This window comes from Lissotriton helveticus, chromosome 12, assembly GCF_964261635.1.
Source record: "Lissotriton helveticus chromosome 12, aLisHel1.1, whole genome shotgun sequence".
NCBI classification, from domain to species: Eukaryota; Metazoa; Chordata; class Amphibia; order Caudata; family Salamandridae; genus Lissotriton; species Lissotriton helveticus.
This window is the reverse complement of record NC_136073.1, coordinates 64477615-64494958: the sequence shown is the minus strand read 5'-3', so window position 1 is coordinate 64494958 and position 17344 is coordinate 64477615. Positions and strand designations below refer to the sequence as shown.

The 17344-nt window shown below is 44.4% G+C and overlaps 1 protein-coding gene and 1 long non-coding RNA gene across 5 annotated transcripts in view; one reads left to right on the top strand and one right to left on the bottom strand.

The window, feature by feature from the left end:
- The window catches only part of LOC144799025 (uncharacterized), a 708806-nt gene that overhangs the window by 639425 nt on the left and 52037 nt on the right, over window positions 1–17344 (bottom strand). The gene's annotated exons all lie outside the window — the stretch shown is intronic.
- LOC144799022 (alpha-2,8-sialyltransferase 8F-like) overlaps window positions 11720–17344 on the top strand; it is a 654797-nt gene continuing 649172 nt past the window's right edge. For 2 of the 3 annotated variants that reach the window (XM_078670177.1, XM_078670178.1), the window contains exon 1: window positions 11720–12308. In XM_078670177.1, coding sequence (XP_078526303.1) covers window positions 12193–12308 — 116 coding nt within the window. In that variant the 5' untranslated portion in view covers window positions 11720–12192. The remainder of the gene's footprint in view (window positions 12309–17344) is intronic. The other variant, XM_078670179.1, reaches the window with a different exon arrangement.

The following is a 17344-nucleotide window of genomic DNA, read 5'->3' as shown; positions in this document are numbered from 1 at the left end:
CACGGCAGATATACGTTTCCTTATATCTGAGATCAATGTACTTAAAACCTATAAGTCACCCCTCTGGCAGGTTCTTCAGTCCTCAGGGCAGGGTGCTTGGTTACAAGTGTGAGGGTGCCCTGCATGAGCAGGGCACCCCTAGAAACACCGGAATAAATTCTCCAAACTTTGTAAGTGTGGTCAGCCATTTTAAGATATATAGTGGACATCAGTCATTACGAGATGTCTAACTATATAATTGCTGCACCAAACCTGGGTTGGTACCAAATATGTTGGAATCATACCCCAACATTGATTCTCATGCTGGAAGTATGATCCAATGTACTGGGGGTCTCCCTAGGGGACTCCCCTGTACTCCCGGGAACAGATTTCAGGGTCTGCTAGCAAGCTGGTACTGCTGCCTACCACATACATGATTCTGCTCCTGTTGCTGAGCTAAGCTTGAGCAGCAGAAAGGTAGAAAAATAGGTTTCAAGTCACAGGGAAGTATGCCCACCTCCCAGACTGGACTTAGTGTATTGGGCTGGGGGAGCTTGCCAGCACCACCAGACTGCTTTGAGGGGCCCTCCTTGCATTGTTATATTGCATATAGGTACCAAATTATAGGCCCCGGTAACTTCATTACCCTTCACCTATATTCTTCCCTACATTACACCTGTAACAGTTTACAGAGACGAACTATTTACCGAGATACGACACTGCATTCAGAACACAGGTTTTCCCTAGTTCGAAATCTAATACATTATGCATGAGGATTCTTGGAAGCACAGCAGGACCACCATCTCCTGTACAATATCTATGTATAAAGTTCATTCTCGACGTCATCATTAGGCCGGCACAGTAATACAGCGAGGTAGGACCCCTGGGGATACCTATGCGTATATACACAGCCCATCTTGCAAAGATAGGGCAGAGCAGACCGAAACTTACCGGCCGACACACTGACAAGAGACGCTGAGCTTCCTGCATGCAGACACTACAGCTTGCAGTAGTCTAAAATCCCTCGCGGGGTGTCCAACTCAAGACAAAGACGGGGTCCCACAGTCTCTCACTTCAGGTAATGGGCTTGACTTTATCCTAGAAGAATTCTTGGCTTAACACCTACACACATGCTAGGTACAGTTAGGTACATCTAGTTATAGGAGTATGCCTCTTTTTATCATGTGTTTTACACACCCGTATGTATTCACGATTATTGTAAGATGATAGAGCTATACCATCCATTTACCTTTATAGTACTGCTAATCATTTATATTTAATACTGTCTAAAGGTTGTCTAAAGGTTGTTGCAGCTGATCTATTATACACCAGAATAACAACTGTTCAATAAATACTTATTGAAAACGCCCAGCCTGTTTATTCTGTGTATCTCTCTGAGGCAGACTGAGTAAGCACGAGTGACTGAGCGAAAAGTAGTATATTGTTTCCACGGTCCTGAGGGATCAGGATTGTCATGTTCTCTGGTTTCCAAGAACTATTCTCTCCTTGGTAAAAAGAGGTTCTAGTGGCACTGTGAGTTAGTTGGTACAAAAGGCCAACATACCCGGTGGGGCTGTTCAGAGTCAGTCTGCCACCAATCCTACAGTGTATGCTGTCCAAACTCGCATATCCTGTATAATTATTATAGGAGCTACACGACATGACAGCCAATGTTGGTTGGGTACTTATTTAACAGTAGAATCTGAGTAGTTCAGTTGTGCTATTCTCAGGAATCCCTACTCACAAAACCCCAGAGACGTCTGGAGTGGGTGGGAACAAACTCCGCCACAGCTGAGTAAGCAAAAAATCCTATTTATTTGCTGTTGGTTAATCAAGCTTGAAGGACACTTAATTCCTAAAGTGTGCAAAACACCTTATCTTAGTTCCCTTAAAAAGTTATTACGTGTTCTAAAACACATTGACTAACCACGAGATAGACCCATTAGAGCAACCACTGCCCCTCTCAGAAGACGAGGAAGATGCAAACGCAAAACTTATTGCGGCAAATGTTAGAAATGCGGTCATCCTGAAACTGTTTGCGCATGGTCTAACACCTAGGGGTGGCGTAGTAGCTTTCGTAATTGAGGCACAAGAATCATATAGAAAAGAGGTATTTTATTTGTGGGTTATATTCCCATCAGCAAATGCAAGAACAAAAATATCACATTACTACATAGAAGATGAAGCATCAACGTAATATTGTCCGTATGTGGACATTGAAGTTCCGCTCACGTACCAGGAACACTTATACTGGTTTAAAGGTGCCCTCCCCCATACAAGAAGTAGTGTAAAACTCGGCCCGCTTGGAAGAGAAGGAGCAACATGGCCAATATTAGCAGCCTACACACCACTTCCTGAGGTTTTTGGAGGCAAGGGTACCACAATATGTGAACCTGGGGTGATAGAGAATATTTAAAGAATAGTGGTTCAAGTGTGGCCTAAAAGGTCCAAAAGCAAGAGGGGTGGCCCAAAGAAGGGCACTCATTTTTTTTAAACGGGGAGAAATCAATTCAGTAGGGAGCAAAGGACAGAGTCTGAGGAGGGTCTGGTAGGTCCAATAGATGCCAGGTATTTATTTCCACAAAATCAATTGTAGAGTGCTCACATAATAAAAAAGCATGATGTGAAATAGTGAGAGTGGATTTTAAAAAGGCATCGCATTGACAACAATACAATAGAATTTCGTTAATGATTTTTACAAAATATGAGGAATCCATGTTGTGGGGAGGTCGACAGGCGTTTCGAACCCAATTATTGGGATTCATTTTCAGGACAATAGTGAGCAAATTGGGTTGTGAGGGCGCTGGCAGTGATGAAAGGAAAGGAATTATTTCAAAATGAGCAGCCGGTCGGGGAAAATTCATTTCCAAGTGATTTGTATATGCAGAAACCACTCCGATACAATTGGGGAGTTTCTAGGGACAAAGATCCCAAGCGAGAGTCAGTTTAGTAAAAACAGCTGGGCAGTACATAGATCCGCCTGGGCAATATCAATTTATTTTGCAAGGCGACAGAGCAATGAATGGGTGCCTGAAGCCCAGCAGCCTGGGACATCCTGCTGCTGCTGGCCGTTGAATTGGAAGTGTTCTTACTAAACGCATGACTGAATTATTTAAACTGACTCATGCTGCAAAAACGCTCCCTGGTTCAACGATGATCTTAAGAAATCCAAGAAACTCTGTCGCTCCCTCGAGAAGGCCTGGAAAAAAGACCCAAACACCAGCACCAAGGACGCCTTCAAAAACGCCACCCGCACACACCACCAACTGATCCGGACTGCCAAGAAAGCTGCACTTAAAGACCGACTAGACAACAACGCCCACAACAGCAAAGAATTATTCAACATCGTCAAAGAGTTTACTAACCCCACTGCCAACTCCAACGACATCACTCCCTCTCAAACCCTCTGCGACTCCCTAGCCTCGTTCTTTCATGACAAAATAGCAGACATCCACAACAGCTTCGACAACCATCCCGGAGACCAACCCTCCCAACCTTCTGCCGTTCCCTCACCCCCCTCGAACATCCTCAACGACTGGAACCCTATCTCCACCGAAGACACCATCCGCCTGATGAACTCCATTCACTCTGGTTCCCCTACAGACCCATGCCCTCACCATATCTTCAACAAAGCAGACTCCATCATAGCACCACACCTCCGGGACATCATCAACTGCTCCCTCAACTCCGGCTCCTTCCCAGAAAGCTGGAAACACGCCGAACTCAGCGCCCTTCTGAAAAAGCCCACAGCTGACCCCACCGAACTCAAAAACTACCGCCCCATCTCGCTCCTTCCATTCCCGGCCAAAGTCATCGAGAAAGCGGTCAACAACCAACTCGCCGCCTTCCTCGAAGCCAACAAATCCCTCGATTCCTCACAGTCCGGCTTCCGAGCCAAACACAGTACTGAGACCGCACTCATCGCAGCAACAGACGACATCCGAACTCTACTGGACAATGGAGACACAGTCGCCCTCATCCTCCTCGACCTCTCCGCAGCCTTCGACACAGTCTGTCATAACACCCTGATACAACGACTCAGAAACATCGGAATCCAAGGAAAAGCACTGGAATGGATCACCTCATTCCTTACCGGAAGAACTCAGAGAGTACGCCTCCCACCATTCAAGTCAGAGGCCACTGAAGTCATCTGCGGCGTGCCACAAGGATCTTCACTCAGCCCCACCCTCTTCAACGTATACATGAGCCCCCTCGCGGCAATCGCACGCCAACACAACCTCAACATCATCTCCTACGCTGATGACACTCAACTGATCCTCTCTCTCACCAAAGACCCTAACACCGCTAAAACCAACCTACATGAAGGAATGAAAGAGGTAGCCGAATGGATGAAGCATAGCCGTCTGAAACTGAATTCAGACAAAACAGAAGTCCTTATCTTAGGTACCTCCCCCTCCGCCTGGGACAACACTTGGTGGCCAGAGGCCCTTGGGAAAGCACCCATCCCGACGGATCACGCACGGAATCTAGGCGTCATCCTGGATTCCTCACTCTCGATGACCAGACAAGTCAACGCCGTCTCTTCATCTTGCTTCAACACTCTTCGCATGCTCAAAAAAACATTTCGCTGGATCCCCACCGAAACTAGAAAAACGGTCACCCACGCACTGGTTACAAGCCGCCTGGACTACGGAAACACCCTCTACGCCGGCACCACCGCAAAACTCCAGAAAAAACTCCAACGCATCCAGAACGCATCAGCCAGACTCATTTTAGACATCCCGCGTAAAGAACACATTTCTGGTCACCTGAAAAACCTCCACTGGCTCCCCATCAATAAGAGGATAACTTTCCGCCTCCTCACCCACGCACACAAAGCTCTTTACGAACTTGGACCTGAATGCCTCAATACACGTCTTTCCTTCTACACCCCCCCCCCGCCAGCTGCGCTCTTCCAACCAAGCCCTCGCTGCTGTTCCCCGCGTCAACAAAACCACCATGGGAGGAAGATCATTCTCCTACCTAGCGGCCAAAACCTGGAACTCACTTCCCATGCACCTTCGCCTCACTCAAAACCACCTAGCATTCAGAAAGCAACTTAAAACCTGGATATTCGAGAAGTAATTCCCCACCCCCCTTCAAGCGCCTTGAGACCCTCTGGGTATGTAGCGCGCTATATACATTTATTGACTTGACTTGACTTGACTTGACTCACCTGGCTCTTAATTAATACAGCCTTTGTGAAGCCCCTGACTCTCGCTTGGGATCTTTGCCCCTAGAAACTACCCATATCTTGTGTGGCTTTCCTGAAGAAGACGTATACGCCGAAACGCTTTTCGAGTTAATAAAGATATTGCCACTTTTTAACCCTTTATTTATACATATTGATTAAATGTGATGTGTTACATATTGTGTTTCATTTTTTAAATGTTTTGTATTAATATAATTTGTTTAGATAATATGAGACGAAATTATTAAAATGGTAACAACTTTGAATATATTTTTTCTGTCTTCCCTGGTTTTCTTAATGTTATAGATACTGTGTATATTTGCTTTATTGACATTGCCTAGGAGTTTTTGTCACTACCATTTAAGTCCCTGTCCTAGGAATTGAACTATACATTGTTCAGGGGGTCCTTGTTTTTTTCTCATTGAAAAGGAAGGAGAGTCATAAGAGCAGCATGAGTGAAATAGAAGAGTAATGAGAGCAGTGTGAGTGAAAAGGAAGGAGAGTAATAAGAGCAGTGTGAGTGAAAAGGAAGGAGAGTCATAAGAGCAGCGTGAGTGACATGGAAGAGTAATGAGAGCAGTGTGAGTGAAATGGAAGGAGAGTAATAAGAGCATTGTGAGTGAAAAGGAAGGAGAGTAATAAGAGCAGTGTGAGTGAAATGAAAGGTGAGTAATAAGAGCAGTGTTAGTGAAAAGGATGGAGAGTAATAAGAGCAGTGTGAGTGAAATGGAAGGAGAGTAATAAGAGCCATGTGAGTGAAAAGGAAGGAGAGTCATAAGAGCAGTGTGAGTGAAAAGGAAAGAGAGTGAGTGAAAAGGAAGGAGAGTAATAAGAGCAGTGTGAGTGAAAAGGAAGGAGAGTGAGTGAAAAGGAAGGAGAGTAATAAGAGCAGTGTGAGTGAAAAGGAAGGAGAGTGAGTGAACAGGAAGGAGAGTAATAAGAGCAGTGTGAGTGAAAAGGAAGGAGAGTGAGTGAAAAGGAAGGAGAGTAATAAGAGCAGCATGGGTGAAATGGAAGAGTAATGAGAGCAGTGTGAGTGAAATGGAAGAGTAATGAGAGCAGTGCGAGTGAAAAAGAAGGAGAGTAATAAGAGCAGTGTGAGTGAAATGGAAAAGAGGAATAAGAGCAGTGTGAGTGAAAAGGAAGGAGAATCATAAGAGCAGCATGGGTGAAATGGAAGAGTAATGAGAGCAGTGTGAGTGAAATGGAAGAGTAATGAGAGCAGTGTGAGTGAAAAGGAAGGAGAGTAATAATAGCAGTGTGAGTGAAATGGAAGGAGAGTAATAAGAGCAGTGTGAGTGAAATGGAAGGAGAGTCATGAGAGCAGCGTGAGTGAAATGGAAGAGTAATGAGAGCAGTGTGAGTGAAATGGAAGAGTAATGAGAGCAGTGTGAGTGAAATGGAAGGAGAGTAATAAGAGCAGTGTGAGTGAAATGGAAGGAGAGTCATGAGCAGTGTGAGTGAAATGGAAGGAGAGTAATAAGAGCAGTGTGAGTGAAATGGAAGGAGAGTCATGAGAGCAGCGTGAGTGAAATAGAAGAGTAATGAGAGCAGTGTGAGTGAAATGGAAGAGTAATGAGAGCAGTGTGAGTGAAATGGAAGGAGAGTAATAAGAGCAGTGTGAGTGAAATGGAAGGAGAGTCATGAGAGCAGCGTGAGTGAAATGGAAAAGTAATGAGAGCAGTGTGAGTGAAATGGAAGAGTAATGAGAGCATTGTGAGTGAAATGGAATAAGAGTAATAAGAGCAGTGTGAGTGAAAAGGAAGGAGAGTAATAAGAGCAGTGTGAGTGAAATGGAAGGAGAGTCATAAGAGCAGCGTGAGTGAAATGGAAGAGTAATAAGAGCAGTGTGCGTGAAAAGGAAGGAGAGTCATAAGAGCAGCATGAGTGAAATGGAAGAGTAATGAGAGCAGTGTGAGTGAAATGGAAGAGTAATGAGAGCAGTGTGAGTGAAATGGAAGGAGAGTAATAAGAGCAGTGTGAGTGAAATGGAAGGAGAGTAATAAGAGCAGTGTGAGTGAAAAGGAAGGAGAGTAATAAGAGCAGTGTGAGTCAAAAGGAAGGAGAGTAATAAGAGCAGTGTGAGTGAAATGGAAGGAGAGTAATGAGAGCAGCATGGGTGAAATGGAAGAGTAATGAGAGCAGTGTGAGTGAAATGGAAGAGTAATAAGAGCAGTGTGCGTGAAATGGAAGGAGAGTAATAAGAGCAGTGCGAGTGAAAAGGAAGGAGAGTAATAAGAGCAGTGTGAGTGAAAAGGAAGAGTCATGAGAGCAGTGTAAGTGAAATGGAAGCATAATGAGAGCAGTGTGAGTGAAATGGAAGAGTAATGAGAGCATTGTGAGTGAAATGGAATAAGAGTAATAAGAGCAGTGTGAGTGAAAAGGAAGGAGAGTAATAAGAGCAGTATGAGTGAAATGGAAGGAGAGTCGTAAGAGCAGCGTGAGTGAAATGGAAGAGTAATAAGAGCAGTGTGCGTGAAAAGGAAGGAGAGTCATAAGAGCAGCATGAGTGAAATGGAAGAGTAATGAGAGCAGTGTGAGTGAAATGGAAGAGTAATGAGAGCAGTGTGAGTGAAATGGAAGGAGAGTAATAAGAGCAGTGTGAGTGAAATGGAAGGAGAGTAATAAGAGCAGTGTGAGTCAAAAGGAAGGAGAGTAATAAGAGCAGTGTGAGTGAAATGGAAGGAGAGTAATAAGAGCAGTGTGAGTCAAAAGGAAGGAGAGTAATAAGAGCAGTGTGAGTGAAATGGAAGGAGAGTAATGAGAGCAGCATGGGTGAAATGGAAGAGTAATGAGAGCAGTGTGAGTGAAATGGAAGAGTAATGAGAGCAGTGTGAGTGAAATGGAAGGAGAGTAATAAGAGCAGTGTGAGTGAAATGGAAGGAGAGTAATAAGAGCAGTGCGAGTGAAAAGGAAGGAGAGTAATAAGAGCAGCGTGAGTGACATGGAAGAGTAATGAGAGCAGTGTGAGTGAAATGGAAGGAGAGTAATAAGAGCATTGTGAGTGAAAAGGAAGAGTCATGAGAGCAGTGTGAGTGAAATGGAAGCATAATGAGAGCAGTGTGAGTGAAATGGAAGAGTAATAAGAGCAGTGCGAGTGAAAAGGAAGGAGAGTAATAAGAGCAGTGTGAGTGAAAAGGAAGAGTCATGAGAGCAGTGTGAGTGAAATGGAAGCATAATGAGAGCAGTGTGAGTGAAATGGAAGAGTAATGAGAGCAGTGTGAGTGAAATGGAAGGAGAGTAATAAGAGCAGTGTGAGTGAAATGGAAGGAGAGTAATAAGAGCAGTGTGAGTGAAAAGGAAGGAGAGTAATAAGAGCAGTGTGAGTGAAAAGGAAGAGTCATGAGAGCAGTGTGAGTGAAATGGAAGCATAATGAGAGCAGTGTGAGTGAAATGGAAGAGTATTAAGAGCAGTGCGAGTGAAAAGGAAGGAGAGTAATAAGAGCAGTGTGAGTGAAAAGGAAGAGTCATGAGAGCAGTGTGAGTGAAATGGAAGCATAATGAGAGCAGTGTGAGTGAAATGGAAGAGTAATGAGAGCAGTGTGAGTGAAATGGAAGGAGAGTAATAAGAGCAGTGTGAGTGAAAAGGAAGAGTCATGAGAGCAGTGTGAGTGAAATGGAAGAGTATTAAGAGCAGTGCGAGTGAAAAGGAAGGAGAGTAATAAGAGCAGTGTGAGTGAAAAGGAAGAGTCATGAGAGCAGTGTGAGTGAAATGGAAGCATAATGAGAGCAGTGTGAGTGAAATGGAAGAGTAATGAGAGCAGTGTGAGTGAAATGGAAGGAGAGTAATAAGAGCAGTGTGAGTGAAATGGAAGGAGAGTAATAAGAGCAGTGTGAGTGAAAAGGAAGGAGAGTAATAAGAGCAGTGTGAGTGAAAAGGAAGAGTCATGAGAGCAGTGTGAGTGAAATGGAAGCATAATGAGAGCAGTGTGAGTGAACTGGAAGCGTAATGAGAGCAGTGTGAGCCTAATAAGAGCCCCAGCACCTCTTACATCACAAATTAAGCTGTAGCAAAGTGGCTGTATCCAGCACTGCGAATGTAGCTGTAGCTAAGCCACAAACTACAAGGAACTGCAGCTGGCTGGACACAGGTTCATTGTAAGTGTTTTTGCGTCTTAACGTAAAATAAACATGAGTGCTGAGTGTCTCATTTTTTTGCCTTTAAACAACATGCCCTCCAGAATTGTATGGTTTCTAGGGAGTTTCTTATTCAGGCTAACACAAAAGAAATCCTTTAAAATCTTCCTCCTAATAATAGCCCCAGCACCTATCCTGTCACAAATTAAGCTCTAAAAAAGCAGCTGTAACCAGCACTGTAAAAGCGACTGTAGCTAATCCCAAAACATCAAGGAAATGCCGCTGGCTAAGTACACGTACATTAAGAAAGAAGTTGCTTTTCAAATTTAGTAAACCGCAAGTGCTGAATTTCTCATTTTTTGCATGTAAACAACATGCCCTCCCCAATAATACGGTTTAATTGTCTCATGTTTTTATGTACTTCAACTCATAGACAGCAACCAACAATGAACCGCAGACAGCTGAACACATATGCATTAAGTGTTAAGTAAAATGCGTTCATTGACAGTAAATTGTAAACAAATATACAAAGCAAATATGTTGTACAATGCATACAAATGTATAAAAAGTGTACTTATGGAAAGTACATTTCGCGCACAGAAGGGAGATACGCGTACAGTGTACGTTAAGGAAAGCTAACGCCATAAGAGGCCCAGCACATCTTTTATCACAAATTAAGCCCTGGAAGGGGCTGTAAGCAGCACCGTGAAGCGGCTGAAGCTAAGCCACAAAAAACAAGGGACTGCAGCTGTCTATGTACACTAGCATTATAAGGGAAGTTGCCTTTAAAATTATAATAAACGCGAGCGCTTATTGTTGCAGTGTTTTGCATTTAAACAACATGCCCCCTACAAAAATACGGTTTCTGTTCTAACATTTTATATAAAACTGCCACATATTAAGAGACCCGGCACCGAAATGTACAATAAGAGTACATAATCCCCCACATGCATCAAAGGTTTTTGGAATCGCAAACTGTGCGAATCGGAAAATTCGGCCGTTTGCGATTCCAAAATCACTTTTTGCTATGCATGAAACTTTTAGGAATTTTTTGCACTTCTAAAAAATGCGTTTGCATTTAAGGAATCTCATGTGTGTGATTCCTTAAATGCAATGCATGATTTTTAAAAAAAATGCGAATTCTAAAATAGGAGGTGCAAATTAACACGAGGTTGACCCTCGTGTTAATTTGCGAAAATTTTAAAAAAAGCAAAAAAATGCATTTTTTAAACATGCATGTTACAGACACACATGTCCTTAGGACATGTGTGTGTGAAACATGCACTTGAAAATACATTTCAGGGGTGCAGGGGGGGGGTCCTTTGGACCCCCCTCTGCACCCTTGCAATGCATCAACAAATTGCGAGTGCAAAAAAAAAAAAGCAAAACGGCATTGATTCCTATGGGCCTCTAGGCCCATAGGAATCAATGTAATGCCATTCCTTAATTGCGATTCGCAATTAAGGAATCGCAATTTCCGAAAATTAAGAAATCCTAAAAACTTTTAGGATTTCTTGATGCATAGGATTTTGCATTTCCTAAATAGCGATTCCTTAATTTTCGCTATTTAAGAAATGCAAAATCCTAGATTGATGCATGTGGGGGATAGAGAGTAGTAGTTAATAGTGTAGTGGCCCTGGCAGTTGGAGTCCCCAGTGCCTAATAAGGCTCGGGAGGGGAACCTCACGGACCCATTTCCTTTCATTTCATTTGAAAATGTCCTGGGGATGGGGTCTCCGAGGGTCTAATAAGGCTTGGGGAGGGGAGCTCATGGCTCTAACGTTAAACCTGTTTATTGAGCAGTGTGTACAAAAGAAGCTTGAATGATGTCATCATTGATCTCACCAGTGGTGTCATTTTAGGAGTCATCAGTGATGCCATGAAACATGTCATGAGTGTTGTAATATGTGAGGTCAAGCAGAGCATGGCGGGGGCACTATTATAGTTAGCTCTGCTATAACTGCTGAATTTCTGTGTTTTTTAACTTCAAAACGTGAATGTTGTCACTGACATATTCACCTAACTATAACGTTACTTTAACCTTTAGGTTTTTTTTACATTTATTTTTCCACACATTGTAGTTAGGATTGTGTTCCTGTAAGGAAAGCATTTCTTGGTTTCCCTATAACTATGGAGTGGTTTAATGAATCTCCATGAAACATAAAACATTTTCATGTACATTGACACACACAAATTCCCCACGTCATTGTTACAAATATTGATCACATTTGCTGCTCCAGGCCTCAGAAAGTGCTTTTACGAATGCAGCACTGCCTGTGCTTTCCATCGTCTGGCGAATGGTGTACTCTGGCCGCTTGGAAGCTAGGTCGATTTCCATGTGATTTGGACTATGCTCCTGTTAGTAGATGTATACATAGCAACTCACTTCTGCATTACGACAGGCGGGGGAACAGTGATGAGCCGTCACCGTGCCACACAAGAGCCTCGCCACACCTTTATTACGTACAAGAACAAATAAACTTGATGCCAAGTGACCCCTTGCCAAGCAAAGCAGAATGTCACAGCCCCTGGAAGCAATTCCTGCACCCAGAGGGAGCCAAGCCTTGCTCCACCGAGGACCGACCTCCAGATCAGCTTCTTCCGTCTCTGAACAGGTGACCGCAGGAGTCCAAAAACAGCACTCACCTTCCACGCGAGGGCTTCTTGACACTCTTGCAAGGAAGGAGCCCCCTTCCATCCCCAGGTTTCGCCAAAGCCCAGCGAGGAGAAGTATACAGCGCTAGTTGGCCAAGACTTACCAGCAGAAGATTTCTGGATTTGGAATGGCAAAATTATCAGTTCCAATCTTTCTTAGCAACAAATAACAAAAAAAATTACTTGGATCACGCCTTCGCCTGTTTCGCTCGCTTCAACTCAAGAAGGGACAATACCTACAGAAGTGTGGCCTTGTGTAGATTTGCACACTTTGCCATAAACACGAAAGGATGCGGCCGGTTAAACCCCTGGCTTGGGTACTGGTGGTGTGTGTAAGCGCCACGGTGTACTACACAGTGTACAGGATGGCACAGCTTCAGAGACAAGAACTGGGCATTGGCAAGAGGTAAGTTGTCCTTTGACAAATTGTGGCTTTGTTGATATCTAGTTTGGAGACCACAGTGTAGCAGATTAACTTAAAATAGAAGTTTGTTTTGAAGCTACTTTTATAAAATGCACTAAAAGTGTTTAGTTTCTTAGCAGTTAATTTAACTTTGTCCTGTTGACTGCTACAGAGCCCTGAGTTAACTGGGCAAACAGTAGCAGCAACTATCCAGGGGAATCAATAATTAACTACATCGTGGAACAGCAAGTCACAAAAGGAGGTTTTGTTCTAATATGCTGGCAAGAAGCGAAATTAAAGGTGTAAACCAACCGGTGCTTTCGTTAAGCTTCTTCAGGACGCTTCAAAGTCCAGAAAAGTACCCAACAAATCCTTAAATATGAGAGCGGAAGTCAGACTTCCACTGATTGCATTTGTTGTGTTTTTGGGAGGTGCAAGATGTACACAAGACAAGGACACAGGTATGATGCTAAACTAGCCTTTCCCACCTTGCTCTCTATTTACCACCTGTTCCTTCCCTTCAGGGAGGCTTGTCTCCGGCATCGAATATTCCTCCCCTCACGTGAACAGTGGCCTGATTGTGGACCTGGGAGGCCTGTCTCCTGCAGGGTTTTTGTGTCCTCGCCTGACTCCTCCTCCTACCCCCTTCTTAAAAAAACCCAACACATTCCAGAAATGAAAGGCTTTGTGTTTAAATGATGACTTCCTGATCTGGGCGCTCTTGTATTTTCTTCAGCCGATGTCTTTGCTGGAATTGGAAGCCATTAATTGGGGGTCAAGGTCAGAGAAAAGGGGGTGGAGTCGGGAGGGGCGAAGTAACTAAAAAAGGATTCTGATAGTCAATTTATTGATGTATTTGTTAAACATCTGCTGCAAAGAATTTGGCAACAAGGGTGAGAGTACGTTTGTTCTAGATCACTTAATTGGACACAAAGAGGCTGCATTTTTGTTCCTTGGTTAAGACACCAGCTGCATAGTCAGTGTGTGTCCTGTCATTTTCAGGGGATATTGTATAATGACGGTAAGCTACCTCTGGTAGTATCTAGGTCAAACAGTGACAATAATACACTCCTGTTAGAGCATCATTATGTATCGATCGATCGTATAACACACAGTATTCGTTTTCTTTTTCTTTTATATAACACCCCCGCCCCCTCCTCCCCCACCAGAAACCCAACACCACCATGGCGGAACAGGTAAATCCAAAGTCAAGCAGCATAATACATGTTCAGCAGTGTACAGCAGTGCAACAGAAATGTACATCACTGTCTTTCATCGAATCACAGATTGTGTACAATGCGTCATGTTCGGTCAGGGAGTTCTAACAAGAATGTGGCAAGAGGTGCCCAGACATCTTTTGGCCTAGAGGCCTCAGATAGCTCCTCGGCATATGCATTAAGTTGTTCTTTACAGAAGACAATATCTCTAATCCATGTATTCAGTGTTGGGGCAGCTTTGGCAAAGCAATGCGCATCCACAGCAGGTTTAGCAAGCAGAGTGGCTATAGCAACTATGCGCCGGTTGCATGGTTTGCTTCTGTTTAGAAGCCTCAATAGGCACACCTCTGGCGTACAGTCAAAATGTTCCATTGAATAAATGACTCGTTATTACGTAATCCATTTCTTAGCATGTTATTAGTGCAATGTTTTTACATCGCAAATACCATTACTTGCATGCTTTTAGTGCGAATGCTTTTAGTTCGCAAATGCATAGTAATCTAATACACATTCTTTTACTACGGAGAAAATGAGCACGCATATCAATACATCTCAAACTGAGAGACCTCTGTGCCCAGTTCTGTCCAGATCTCTCCTAACGTACTTCCTTCACTTGCACCGGGGTCTGTGTTCCAAGTTGTGTTGTCCCCTTCCGTTCCCGTTCCCACCAGCGTCATGATCCCACAGGCTCATTTTTCCTAAGAACTTTCCCTGTCCTGGAGGCTATAGGTACACAGGCTCCCCGGAGCAGATGAGTATTAAAGGCGGCACTTCACGCGTGAGAAAAGTAAAAATAAACAAATTAAAAGAGGCAGGCATCTGCGGTAAACCGTAGTCTGTCTGTGTTAGTTGGCTGTTTTACTTGGCAAGCTGTGGGAAGCTTCGTTCTGGATGAAGGGTCACCGCGATGCAACAGACAACACAACTCTACCTGAAATGACCTTCTCTGAGGAACAACTTAATATGACCACAAAAAACGCATCATACGACTGAATAAGCTCCAGCGTATACGCATTCTCGTGCTGTAAAGAGATCTCATTTTTCCAACAAAACTGTTCTACTCTGGCAACACCGACCCCAGTCAACCCAAACCTCTAGAAGACATAAACAACCTCTTGATAAAGTCTTAAAATAAAACCATAAAATAATCGTAATAGTAACCTATCCCCTGTGACACAGTACTACCCCAAACCCACAGACACTACAGTACCCTTCACTACTTAAACAACACTACACTACCCTAAACCCTAATACACTACCCCCTACACGACCACCCCCCTTCCACCAGTCCTGTCCCTACACTCAAACACTACCCTGCATGCCCCCCTACACTACCCTTAACCCTAAAACACTACACTACACTACAACACTACCCTAAAAAACTACCCCCTGCACATCCCTCCCAGATCCCCTAGGTCTGTCCCTACTCCCCAAAACTACCCTTCCCGACCCTGACACTACCCTAAACTCAAATACACTACTCTACACTACTCAAACACAACCCTACAACCCAAAAAGACTACCCCCTGCACGACCCAAAAAACTACACTTACCTCTCTCCTCAGTGGTTCCTCTCTTCTCCGGCTTCCATATGTTAGAGCTGCATGTCTTCACCATGCAAGGAGGAGTACGGAAGCAGTATGCTTGCGATGTAAGAACTTCCGTACTAATGGTACGCGTTGTAACATCGCAAGCGTAGTAACGCTTGCGAAGTAATGGTATGCGCACTAGCAGTCGCAAAGTAAGGGTTGATTACCTTTTCCATTGTCATATCAGTGAGAAACTTTGTTACTTTCTGCCAAAAATTCGCTATTGCACTGCAACTCCAGGCTAGATGTATAACATCTGCCCCATCTTGCCTGCATCTAGGGCATCTAGCGTCTTCATGCAACCCAAATTTCAACAATTGCACAGGGGTATAATATATCTGATGTAAATATTTAAAATGAATAATTTAAAGATTGCAAGTGGCGGTCAATCGCCCACCAGGGTTACGAGCACTCCATATATCCAGGAGCCCCTCTGCCTCAATTAGCTCTAACAGCGCAGTCACCGCTTGCTGTTCTCGCCCATCAGTGCTGACAGATCGGTCCATTTTGGGATCCAGACACACATTCATGTGTCCACTCCCTATATTACCACCGAGGGCGGATAGGAGGAGATACCCCTCCATACATCATTAAAAAAGGCAGAGTCGTCCATGTTGGGACCATACGTGTTAACAAATAGCGCCCCCGTATCCCCCAACTGGCCCAGCACTAGGAGAACCCTTCCCTGTTCATCCCCTTCTGACTTGATAAATGTATATGGAGTACCTTTTTTAACCAGTATCATAACACCCCTAGAGTATGAGGATGCAACCCGCAACATGGCCAAACGAGCACCAACCTTAATTTCAGTATGCTTGGTGAGGTGTGTCTTCTAGAGATACGCAATCTGCACATCCTGCCTATCCAAGAAAGCTAACACATTTCAGATTTTTTGGGGATTATTCAACCCACACACATTCCATGTTACTAACTTGATATTATCACTCTGACTGATACCAGCACACACCCATGTGCAATTCCTTTACATGCAATACACTGATGAGACCAAAACATTAAAAATGATACTGCTTCTAATCCCCCCGTGTCGCCATGTAACCCCCGCACCTCCACATCCCCCCACCCTCTTCAGCACCCCCAACTTGCTAAAGACAACCCATGTTGAAGCAATCGAACATCCCAATGCCCAAAGAACCCAAAAAAACAGTTGGGGTACAACCATTAGTCGACACAAGAGTGCAGATACCCTCTAGATGAGGGGGGGGAGGTGGCCGAGCGTCTCTATAGTTCAACAAGGCAGTGCCAATCCACAATTAAGTATCATAAGGCAGCATTATTTTGCAAGTTTTGCATTCCGTAACCCTTCTCTAGTATGCCAACAGTCCTATTGAATATATACACATAGTCTTGATAATATTTCAAATAACAATCCAAATAATTTGTTAAATGGGGTATGTGAGTCATGCCATCGCTCACCCTCCTATAGCAGTTCATCAGTCACATATCAGTCCTGCCACTCAATCAATCAATCAATCAATCACGGGTTTATATAACACGCTACTCACCCGTGAGGGTCTCAAGGCGCATGGGGTGGGGGGGCGGCTCCAGATCAGTCGAAGAGCCAAGTATTGAGGTCCTTCCTGAACGTGTGCAGGGTCGGGGAGCATCTGTCTTCACAGGGAGTTCATTCCAGGTTTTGGCTGCGATGTAGGAGAAAGCTCTCCCGTCGGTTGTTTCTGCGGATGCGGGGGACCTCTGCCAGGGCGAGGTCGGAGGAGCACAGGTTCCTCTTCGGTACGTGGAAGGATACTCTCTCATTGAGGTATTTGGGTACGATGCTGTTGAGGGATTTGTAGGCGTGGGTGAGGAGTTTGAAGGTGACCCTCTTCTCGACGGGGAGCTAGTGGAGGCCCCGTAGATGTTGGGTCATGTGCTCGTGACACGGTGTTCCGAGGACGAGTCTGGCTGCGTAGTTCTGGATGGATTAGAGTTTGTGTAGAAGAGTTTTATTGATTCCGGCGTAGAGGGCATTGCCGTAGTCCAGTCTGCTGGTTATGAGTGCGTGGGTGACGGTCCTCCTGCAGTCTGGGGTGATCCATTTGAAGGTTTTGTGAAGGATGCGAAGGCAGTTGAAACTGATGGAGGCAAGGCGTTTATGGAGAGGGAGGAGTCAAGGATGATGCCGATGATCCGGGCTTAGTCTGTAGGGGTGGGTGGGGTACCTTTCTGAATCAATACCCAGGGAGCACTGTACCACCGGCTCAATTTTATCTCA